Below are 12,499 nucleotides of genomic sequence, written 5' to 3' on the forward strand. Positions count from 1 at the left end.
AATTAATTTCTTCGATTGTAAAGAGGAAGGTATGCCATTAACGAGGGAAAACGATAACCTTCAGCACCTACTGAGTGTTGTACACAGGCTACAACTTTGCTTCCGCTTTTTTTTCCCAAAAATCGAGGCTTTATTGTAAAAAAATGATTATACATTTATGATTCAAAATATCGTCCATCGCTGGCCACTACTTTCTCCCATCTTTCAGGCAGCGTACGAATGGAAAAAATTCGTCATCTTTTGAAGTTAAGGCCACGAATCGATCCAATTTTTTACTTCTTAACAAGACCGGAAGTTCTGGTCTGCCAGGTCGTGTGCCATTGATCAAAATACGTCAGAGTCCGAGGGAGCAACGTCTGGAGAATAAGGCGCATAAATTGCATTCGATATCGATCGCCTGTGGTTGTTTCAGTCGGTTTTAACAAATCATAATACACAACGCCGAACTGGTCCCACCAAATACTGAGCATGATCTTGGAACCGTGAATATTCAGTTTGGCCGTCGACCTGGAAGCATGGCCGGATATTCCGGTTTTCTGCGCTTGGAATTATCGTAATGAACCTATTTTTCGTTTCCAGTCACAATGCGATGCAGAAATCCCTTTCGTCTTTGCCTTGCAAGCAGCTGTTCACAATCAACCAAACCCTGTTCAACATCTCTCGGCTTCAACTCGTACGGCACCCAATTTCCTCGTTTCTGAATCATTTCCATGACTTTCAGGCTTTTTGAAATGGTCTTGTTGCGTCACTCCTAATGATTCTGCCAATTCTTGTTGCGATTGACAAGAATCTTGATCAAGTAAAGCCTCTAATTGTACATCTTCGAAAAACTTTTTTCTTCCACCGCCATGCTGGTCTTCGACGTCGAAATTATTTTAAAGTAGCTGTGAAAACTAGACAACTTGACAAATAGTGATTCATTTTCTTAACATTTTGCAAAGAATAAGAATCAAAATACAAGTTATTTTTACAGATTACCGTTTGCAATAAATATAGGTCTGCAGTGATCACAATAACCCAGCCTGAACATCATCCCAATTATTCATTTTTGCGATATAAAAACTCTGCTCAATTCAATGGAATTACCCCATACCAAAATAGAATAGGCTATATGGCTGTAACAAAAACATTTAAAATTTCATCGAAAGGAAGTGAGACTCTAATACGTCTAATAGCGTGAAATGATGACTTCAATTTCCTGCAAACATGATCCACGTGTTCACACCATATCAAGTTCTTATCAACGTATAAACCCAAAAACTTTATTGAATAGCTTCTGATATTGTAGCCAGATCATCAGAGCATTAGTTTGACACCAATGTACGAAGGTCACAACTATAATTTCACAGCGCTTCAAAAGCTCAACCCGGCTCGGCGCCGAGACCACCACAGAAGAATCATCGACGACAAAAATAACCAAGCACTCATCAACAATGTGACAGGGCAAGTCATTAATGAAGAGAATGAACAGTAGCGGTCCCATAACAGAACCCTGAGGAACTTCTAGATTAGTCTCATATTTGTCTGAAAATGTCTCAAGAACTTTCACAGACATGGTTCGATCCGATAAAAATAATAATAATATAAAATTTGAGGACACATCCCTCAAGGAGAAGCGCTAACCGCAGACACGTGTTTCGGGCTTTAGGCCCTCACATACGGTTAGCACTTCTTCTTGAGGGTTGTGTCCTTGAACTTTCAATTGCCCCCCATTATTTCCTTTTTATGAAGTATATCCAAGTTTTTTTCATTTGTGTTCTTGTATTTAATTAATTGACGAGTATATGCATGTGTTTAATATATCTTACATACAAAAAAATATTATTATTATTAAATTGTTTTTTTTTCAGGTCAAGTTTCGCAGAATGGTAGAAGAACACTCAGCGAACCTAACATCTCGGATCAACTCCGACTACCCCAACACGATCCCAGCACCTCTATCCAGTCCATCGTCCCAATTCGACAACCTGAGATTATCGAACTCATCCTCGGAAGCCCTGGACTCCTTTGTCACACCCCTGCTGTCCGCCGATAAGGAAAGAGACGCCTCGAGCGATTTGGACGTGCGGACGGCCATCAGCGAGCTCAAGAAGGAAGGTTATCGCTCCTCCAGGCCCAGTTCCATTGAATCACGTCGCAGCAAGTCTCTTGTGAATGCCAGTTCCGCCTCTGTCGACTCAGGTGAGAGATAAATAGGGGCAGAAAAGTGTTGTTGCGATAACTTGCGAAGAAAACGAGCTTGAAATATACTGAGGTTCGGAACGTAAGAGAGAACCGTCTTTCAATTACAGCCTCCGTTCTGCTTTTTCGAATGAGATCGTAGATCTTAGATTGAATCACGTCGACGCGAGTCCCTAGCGAATGGAACTTTTTTTAATGAGAATATTTACATAAAAATATTAGTTCGCCAATGCCATTTTTGATTAGTTCTTCTCCTTGTCTAGATAATACATACGTTAAAGCTAATAAGTTCATACTGTGTAAACTTGTTCCTCTGAAGCAAAGCTTTGTTATCAGGGGCGGATCCAGGGGGGGGCCATGGCCTCCCCCTGTTCTTATAAATCTTACATTACATACATCATACATCAGTGGAACCTGAACATTTTTTTTTAACGCCATAGCGTTAGAAAAATGAAATTTCGCACTACAAAGTCATTCTGACAGTTTTGTGATGAGTTGACTCAGTTAAGTTTGAGCGCGCCACAAATATGAACCCTAGCAAAAAAAAATACGCTATATTTTATAGTTTTTCTTAGATAGAGGCAAAAATACAAGTCAGGCGGCTGAAAATGTAAATAGTGTTCATGGATCTGATACTGTAATAGTCAATCATGTGCAATTTTGGTTTGGTACCGTCGATTCCGTTCCGTAGTTTCGATGTCAAATATGCACCACGCACTGGAAGGCCAATTGTCGTAAATATTGATAAAATCATGGAGATTGTCGAGTCCTGTGTCGTTTGTTCAAGAGCTTAAGAGTGCACAATAAACAGTTTGGAACACTATTTGCATACCGCTGATCTCAAGAAGATGCTAGATGTATGGGTACCCCATGAGTAAACGCAAAACACCGCATGGACCGAATTTCCACTGCAAATAACTGCAGAATCGCAACAAAATGGCCTCATTTTTGAAACGCTTCGTAACTGGTGATGAGAAGTGGATTATTCACGACAACGTCAAGCAAAAACGGTCGTGGTCAAAATGCGGCGAGCCATCGGAAACGGCCAGGAAGATTTTGCTGTGTGTTTAGTGAGATTGGCAGGGAATTATCTTCGAATAGCTGCTCCCCTAAGACACAACTGTTAACTGTAGTTATCGAATGAAACAGCGCATATACTCAAATTGGATCATTCTCATTATGGTAATTGAAGACTTGTCCTTCATGAATAAATTAAAATTTCTTTTGGCTACTCCTTATACTTTCATGCGTCTGAGTATTTTTGTGAAATAAATTTACATATATTTATGAGATATGTGGAATTTTTTGAACCTGATTTTGTTTTACAAAAATTTTAGAAACTGAATATTATATTATTCACAAATATAGAATCAATGACTGTTCATTTTAGTGTAAAGAGGAAGGTGAGCAATTGACGATGGAAAACGATATCAGCCAAATGGCCGCCACGGCTATGGTTCCAGCACCATGTCCTTTTCATTCAATTTTCCATGCCAATTAGCATATTTGCGGTCGTCGATTACCGTATACGAATTCCATGTTATATTGCCTCGATTGTGGAGCATTGGCAAATACCTTATCTTTCACATGAAAGGAAAAAAGTCTGAAAGTGTTAAATCACAAGATATCGTTGGCTTACTGTGATCGCCTCTTCGAGAAATAAGAGGGCCAGGAAATTGTTTTTGAGAAAGCCGTCTTGTTTCCGGCCATAAAAAATTATCAATCATGGCACGGTCGCTCAATCTAATCACCGTAACAGGTGCACCAGGATAATATTCGAAAAAGTAAGATCCAATCACATCACCAGCCCAAAAACCGCACCAAAGAGTGACACATTGAGGATGGAGAGACTTTTGAACCATCATTCTGCAATTTTCCTAGTCCCAAATGCGACAATTCTGCTTATTGACGTTGCCTCCGAGGTGAAAACTGAAAATGAGCCTCATCACTGAAATTTTTTGATGAAAATCCGGACCAATTTGATGCATTTCAAGGATCCAATCAGCCAAAATGCGACGTTGCTGGTGATCGACCAGCTTCAATTGAACTGAACTTTAAAAGTCTTGAGACCTAAGTGTAGCTATTAGATGAGAACATCCATACATAAATTGCACTGTAAGGTGCTGGGTTATGAAGTTCGAAGGACCATGAAATTTTCCACACTATTTATTGAAGTAGGTTTATATATACAATTACACAATGTACACTTTACAAGATTCGCTTAACTAGTTACCGAAAACTATGAATCAGTTCCACGCACTTATCCAATAACAATTTACCGACTTGGGTACTAACGAAGATGACCGACTGTAGGGTCTTTTTTAACCACGTGGCGACAAGGCCAATATTTAACTAACTTGAAAATGTGCAAGCTGAACACTGTGTCTCAAGGGGCGAGAGCAACGACGAACTATACTAACTGTACTTGACTTGTACATACTAGACTGTGTGTTGAATATTAACGAACTGACTGAACTCCAACTGTTATTCGATGTCTTACCCCCTCTCGACCTTTTTGTCGAACCATAGAAAAATGTTAAGAACATAGAAGTGCTACAGATAAAACGGACATAGTTAAAATATCATTATAGCCAGCCATCATTATAAGGACGACTGCGCGCGGCGCACTCATAAAGTGCGCGGAATTATCTATAACCAACTTCAGGGGTGAATCTTTGGACAATGGCGGCGCTCAGTTCTACGAACCTTGATCAAAACTTAACACTAAGTTTGTATGCAAACACGGCCTCCTTCAAAAAGGAAAAGGACAATAATGTCGTATTTAGATACGAGACGGTGCACTGAATTTTGCCTCGGAAGAGTCTTCGGTGAAGCTCTCGATGGTTTTCAGTTGCTCATTAACATCAATTTCGATTATTAACACTCCTTGACAGATGAAGTGAGCTTCTACTTTAACACTCTAAAATAATTTTCGGGCTTTCTGGTGTTAAAAAACGGACCCTTTATCTTCCTACTCTTTGAGGAATCAGTGCACCAAGTATGAATTTCGTTTTCGGTTAAGAACACTCACAAAAGACCATAAGCTATACCAAGTGAAGAAAAAAATCTCTGTGGTAGTATGGCAGACACATAGAACAGCACAATAGCATTCATGAGACAATGTTTCATTAACTTAACATCTTCTTCCAGGTTTCAATGCATTAATATTAATCTAATGAAATTAACGGGTTGATCCTTATGTAGCTAGTGGAGGAAAACACATGAAATTGTTGAACATATTCTAATCGTGTTTGCTGATTGTACTGAGTTTGAGGCAACATATATACATAGGAAATCAAACACCTACTGTTCCTATAGTGATTGGTGACGGGGCATTGTGGTATTGAAGGAAATGAGAAAAAGCCGATGAACTTGCATGAAGGGCATCAAAGTTGACACCTGTTGTTGGACCTGAGACCATCTGTAAAATACGAATACAAGGCAGCGGTCCAACAACAATCGAGGGCAATAAAAGAACCCTATGGAGGAATTCTCCTTGTCTTGCTCAGGCGAAGAAATTTATGGTGCTTTTCACCGACTTATACCACATATACCTCCATCCTGAGCATCAGGTAATGGTGGGACTGCTGACAGGACACTGTCGGTGCAAATACCTGTTGTACCGCATGGCTAAGTCAGCAGATGACTGGAAAGGAGATAGAAACAGCCGAACACATAGTGTGCAAATATCCGAGGCTGTCTGACCTAAGAACCACTTACATGGAAAAGTGTGTTCTGGATACTCAAGAAATGATAGCCAAGGCTCCTAAGGATTTCGCCGGTTTCGTTAACAGGGTATTTATGAATCATCATCGCTCAGCTCTCTGCGTCCACTGCTAGACATAGGCCTCTCCCATTTCTGCCCATTCCTTCCTGTCTTGAGCTCTTTGTATCCAGTTGCCTGCACATCTCGTTAGATCGTCCGTCCAACGTGTAGGAGGTCTTCCCCTGCTTCTTTTATCCAAGCGCGGTCTCCATTCGAGCAGCTTCTTCGTCCATCTCCCGTCCGTCATTCGTGCCACATGTCCAGCCCACTTCAACTGGAGCTTTCAAATTTGAATAACTACATCTGTGACGCCTGTTCTTCTTCGCAGATCCTCATTTTTTATATGATCCCGCAATGACACCCCGAGCATGGACCTTTTCATCTTACGCTGTGTTACCATAAGTTTGTTAGCACTTGCTGTTGTTAGTGTTAAGGTTTGAGCTCCATAAGTCATGACCGTCAACACGCATTGATCAAACACCTTCCTCTTCAAACATTGTGGTATGTCGCTTTTAAAGACGTCCGCAAGCTTTCCATAGGCTACCCAGGATAGAGTAACTCGTTTGGTTGTCTCTTGAGATTTTGACCTCATGACCAAGATAATTATACTTGTTCACCAAAGGTTCTTCCTCATCACCAATAAAAATCTGCTCATTGGGAACTAAATTTGTCATATATTTTGTTTTTGACATATTCATTTTTATACCTTCGTCAGCACATGCGTTTTGTCGTTCCCGTAACATATCTTTAAAGTCTTCAAGGTTATCTGCTAGCAAAACTATATCATTCGCAAAACGTAGATTTGTTAAGTTTCGACCATCTACAGTTAGGCCCTTGTTTACCTATGTAGTTTTTTAAAACCATACTCCAAGACCGTTATAAAGAGTTTGGGCGACATAGTGTCTCCCTGTCTGACACCTCTGCCGATTTGAATGCGTTTGGTATTTTCATGGAGTTTTACCATTATTGTAGCAATCTTGTAGATATTGTAAATCAGCTTTGAGTATCTGTAGTCAACCCGACATTCCTGTAATGCACTGAGGACCGCCTTTGGTTCTACCATGTCGAAGGCCTTTTGAAAGTCAAAGATCAATTTAGTCACAGTTCCCGTCAGGCTAACAGAGCCGTAACGATCCGATTCGGTGAAATAAAAATAATAGCAAGTGGTATCGGTGTGTCTTCTGGTCTCAGTCTCCATATTATCATAAGAAGTAACAATAGGGCCCAAGGCCTGAGCTGAGAAGATTGGTAGTCGTGGGATTCTTAGTAAAAACTTCGAGTAAACCCACAACCAAAAACTCATTTAACCGGAGGACAACGTAATCAGTGCGTAACTCGCGAATCACATAATATTTTACACTGTCTTATTACAACCACCTTTTATTGAGAGCAATATCTTTCAACTAAGACATAAGAACTGGATTATCATTAAACAATCCGATAGTTTTAATTATCGTGCAACACTGCATATTTAATAACTGCCATATATTATTTATAGTTTTGCCATTGACACCAAAATAATAAGCAATTCTGATGATGATCTATTCTTAAGAATTGGAATCGTTTCAATCGTTCCTATGGCTACTTTGGAGAAAGTCAACGCATGATTATCACTTCAGTTTCATTACGAAAAGATCATTAACTATAATCGTGATATGATAATTGGAAATTTACATTTTTGAATATCGTCTGGTCTCATTAACATTTTATCATTTCTCTGTTTCACAGGTGAAGAAGCGAAACCATCGAAAAGGGACGTGAAGAAGACTCGTTCGAACCCCGTTAGGTGTAGTGAAACGCAAAACGTTTTTAGTGACAGAGTTAGTGAGTACAAAAATAACATCATGACGGTCGACGAGAATGTTAGTCCTTTGAAGGACAGATCCTCGCCGGACAGTGCTGATAGGTTAAGTAAGACCGGATCTCCCAAGCCAGGATGCAGCAGTCATCAAGATGCTGGTGAGTTAATAGATAATAAATCTTCAACGTAACTAGTTACGAAAAGTCAAACGTTTCGGAACATCAATGAGTTAAAAAAAAATTGTTTTTACATGTCAAAATTCAAAAACTACTTGTAGGTTCATCCAAAAATAGTTGTCTAGGTTTGAATCGTAAGAAAAATTTCATCCTCATTAACTCATAATCTCATTCTGAGTATACATGATCTTCGAACATTTTTTTCTTCTCATAGAATCATCTTCATCACGTTCCCCGAGAAGCAGCGACGGCAACCAAGATGAGCTCTCATCGATGCTTTCGTCACCCACATCTTACCCAAAATCGGCACTTACCATCAGAAAGTTGAGGTTAGAAAATGAACGGTTGCAGGCCGAACTTACTCGACTACGTAGACTGGTCGTTTCCGGTGCAACTTCCGTTCTGGCCGATAAAAAAACACCAACAGAAAGCAGTGCTGATCCAACTGGAAAAATTCACTCCTTGGAAATGGAATTGCAACTAGCGAAAGAAGCACTATTGAGTAAGTATTATAAAAATCCCGCTGATTTTGAACAGGTTAGACCCTGAAGATAATTTTCGGTATCGTACCAGACCTGATTTTAGTAAGCTGTCAGTTTCAGTTACAGAAGTGTTTTCTATTCAGATGATCATTTTCGTTCTCATTTTAGTTATTATTGCTCATCATCGAGAATACTACGCTGAAAAACTTCAATGAACATTGGCAGTGTTTCTTAGTCTGCTTGGAATGCCGACGTGCTGTTATCCTCTTGACTCTCTTTCAGTTGAAAAAGCTATACCTACAGAACAAATTATGTAAACCATAGTTGTGTTTGATAGTTACAATTTGCATTTGATTGCGAGGGACCAAAAAATACCAACAGTACAAGAAAAATTTGTCAATGGAATGAAAATTATGTCTTCAATGAAATTTCCTTTATTATAACCCAGCAATATTTATTGCTTCGATGGGCAACTTCAATAAAGAACGGTCGGGTTTCTCCTTTTCTTGACATCAATAGGTTCTGTGGGCCCTTCTTGAAAGTTACGTTATGATGAGAGACAATTTTCTGTTATAATATCGATTTTTATCTCCAAGTTCGCTTACGGTATTATTACTTTTTTATTCTTCAATATATGGAAAATTTATTCAGAGTAACATTTCAGGATGTTAATAAACGTATATGTTTCAGTTTCCATTATTGCTATATTTGAAATTTAAATTTCGTCCCGAAATCACTGTCACAACTGACACTAATGTCAGTTACTCAACATGTTACCAAAAAGTAGCATAAAATAAATTCGCTACCAAAGATGGCGACCGCTCCGTAACGGAAACTGATAGAATGCGTTCAGCAGAAAATTCATAGAATATTAACAATTGTTGAGTCTGCTGAACACGCCAAATCTGTGTTCATCATTCACGTGTTTGATTGATCGATCTTTGACTGATTATAAAAATAACAAAATTGTATGGAATGGATTCAAATATAGCCAACGAAATAACGCATGAATATGAATTCAAGATATAGAAGAAGGAATCATCCAGAATTCCTAATTTAGAACTTAGTGCAATATCGGTACTTTTCCAATATGATGTGCAGTTATTTCCTAAGATATTTATATTACGCTAAATATTTTGTAAGTTACCAGTATAGATGGCCATACTGATTCTACCCTCAGGAGATTGAATAATTTTTTTTTCGAAAAAAGCTCTTTCTGCCGAAAGAATTTAAAAAAAGGGAGTTTTTATCGCCACAATTTTTTCAATAAGAATCCCATCAACTCATGAACCGTTGAGTTTTTACCTAGGTAAGGCATTTTGCCGGAATTGTCGTCAAAAAAGCTATCTAATAATGTAATAATATACTGGGTGAGCCATTTGAAATAAGAAAGTAGTAGTTTGTTTCCGGTATAACCGGAATTTGTAGAACTCTGAAAATATTTTAGGGAGAAAGATCATTGTCTGAAACCACAACATGCAAATTTTCAGCACAAAATTATAATTAGTTTTCCATAAACCTCCAATAGGCCATCTAGGTAAATCACCCTGTATATTGACTCTGAACTTGTTAGATGCAACTGTTTTTGTCAGTTGAGTTGGGAATTCGTGTTTCTTCATTTTATAGTTTAATCTTTAGTGCCGCATCTTCTCAAAGGTGTTTTCATATTCACCAATATATCGCTTATGCTTATCGATATATTCAATTTTTTTATATTCCTAATCAGCTTATGGACCGTGAAGTGAATGAATTGTGATTAGGGTAAAATTTCCTTATTCCTTCCTTATTATTTATTTCCTTATCCGTGATGAAATAAGCTAGTCTTTTACTAATGGGCTTGAGCTGATTAGTATGTAGTTCACTGGATCTTTCTAATTCTATGCTGGATTAGAATCGTATCTGTCGTTTTCCATTTCTCTTGGAAGTGTCCGATAGACAGTACGTCTTTACCTATTCCCAATATTGGTAGAGTTAAAATGGCCATTAAATTAACATGAAATATTTTGGACGAAAATGTCGTAGGCAACAAGATAAGACCTCACAAACCTTTCTGCAACAAAAAAATCATTCAACCTTTCTGCCACACACTGTAGAGGTTGGGCAAATTTCGATGTTTTAGCACTACAACTTTTAAACCAGAGGAGATAGACAAATCTGATATCTCTTTTTCTGAGAAACAAACAAGAGTAGTATTGATTTTTGGCCACCTTCTTTTCTTTTCGAGCGAAAATTGGAAAAATGGTGATATCGAAAAAAATTTATATTTCCGCTAATATTGATTATAAAGCTATGAAATTAAAACAATATACAGGTACTTTTTTGCGTAGAATCAAGTGGCGTGTTCATCTTTTCAACAGAGTTTTTAATTACAGAGCTATTACCCAAAGTTAGGTTTTTTCAAATGGGAATACTAGATTTCTGTGTCATTTTATGAAAGCTCAATTTTTCTCGATTTCAAAAATATTTAACATCAATATAAATGATAGAAAATGGTCAAAAACTGCTTTTTATCCAAGAGTCTCAATATTTCTATGGTTTCAACTAGTGATGAGCACAGAAAAATAGAGTTTCATATAACAAAAGCAATGTCCTTCCGACAAAATTTGGTTTTTCAGGGCATCAGTTAAAGAATTTTTTTTCGGCCATAACTTCAGAACGCTGGAAATATCATTTTGTGACCTTTAGATTTTTTCATGCAAATTTAATGGAACTTCTTTTTCCGTTTACAAAATCCTATCATCACATTTGAAATTTCGGAGTAGAATGAACAAAACAATGAACTTCTGACTTAGCGCCCCCTATTGAAATCAGCAAAAACAAATTCATCATGAGTATATTTTGTCCTCAATCAACAAGAAATTATCTATCTCTCAGACGAGATCTAATTTGCTCAGAAATGTTGAGCTAAACTGAAGTTACAGGCATTTCAATCAGTCAGATTTCTCCCTTTCCCTATACCCTTATTTAATTTCGTAAATCAAAAGTGACAATTCAAAAAGATAAAGAATTTTCCAAGGATTACAGTGATGACATTTTTTCCTCAACTTGGTATGAAACATTTTCTAGTAAATCTCATTTTTCTACTCGACGATAGCTTTAACGCCCCTTATCGGAAGAGGTATGAACTTCAAAATAATTTCCAGTATGTTTTCCTGTAAACTTTAGTGGTAAAAATTTTTACCGCAAGTTTCTACGATGAGTGTATCCTGAGATATAGCCGCTTACCTTGCTTATTTGCCCATCCTGTACTTTCTTTTCGATATCGCCATCTTTCCAATTTTCGCTTATAACTGGAAAACAAAAGAAGGTGGCAAAAAATAAGTTTCTCAGAAAAAGAGAACGAGAATGGAGTATCAGATTTTGTCGATCTCCTCTGGTTTAAAACGGTTTAAAAGTTGTAGTGCTAAAACATCGGAATTTGCCCACCCAGCACCCTGTACAATGTATATTGTCCTGGAAATTTTTCAACTTGAATATTTTTCAAGATTAATCTGTAATAAAGTTCTTTCATAACTCACAGTTATTAATCATTTCAGCTTTGAAATCAGACCGGAGACGTTTGAAAGCCGAGAAGTACGATCTGCTCAATCAGATGAAAGATATGTACGGAACTTTGGACGATAAAGAAAAGGAATTGCGAGATTTCATCAGAAACTTCAACACGGTGAGTATTCTTCTCAAGTTTCCTTCATTCAAACTTTCCAGGATATTAAATGCGCCAGGGGAAAAGGAGCAATTTCATTCAGAAGAAGTTCGACTGATGAAATTTATTGAAGATTATTAGGTCGAGAACAAAAATCGATAGGTACCTTTGTTTCCAATCAGAGGAAACGCTCAATTGATTTCCGCTTCCGAGTTTCCATTCGAATGATCTGTGTCAACAACGTTTTTTAACAACTTCATCAAACCCTTTATTTGCCATACGCAATCTAAATCTCCACATCAAACAGTTGGATCCGGTTTTTATTGATTGATGTATATTCAATGGAACCAGAATGCATGTACAGAATTTATCTCGGATTTGTTTCCTATTGATCCATACCTAATGAAACACATGGGATGATATACAATCCGGCGATAATAGCAGATAAGT

At 37.9% G+C, this 12,499-nt stretch overlaps 1 protein-coding gene across 5 annotated transcripts in view; it reads left to right on the forward strand.

The window, feature by feature from the left end:
* Positions 1 to 12,499, forward strand: part of LOC123674060 (kazrin) — a 122,307-nt gene that overhangs the window by 74,649 nt on the left and 35,159 nt on the right. For all 5 annotated transcript variants that reach the window (XM_045608896.1, XM_045608898.1, XM_045608900.1 and 2 more), the window contains exons 3-6: positions 1,851 to 2,181; positions 7,676 to 7,906; positions 8,139 to 8,426; positions 11,943 to 12,070. In XM_045608896.1, coding sequence (XP_045464852.1) covers positions 1,851 to 2,181; positions 7,676 to 7,906; positions 8,139 to 8,426; positions 11,943 to 12,070 — 978 coding nt within the window. The remainder of the gene's footprint in view (positions 1 to 1,850; positions 2,182 to 7,675; positions 7,907 to 8,138; positions 8,427 to 11,942; positions 12,071 to 12,499) is intronic.

The sequence above is a fragment of the Harmonia axyridis genome, chromosome 2 (genome assembly GCF_914767665.1).
Source record: "Harmonia axyridis chromosome 2, icHarAxyr1.1, whole genome shotgun sequence".
NCBI classification, from domain to species: domain Eukaryota; kingdom Metazoa; phylum Arthropoda; class Insecta; order Coleoptera; family Coccinellidae; genus Harmonia; species Harmonia axyridis.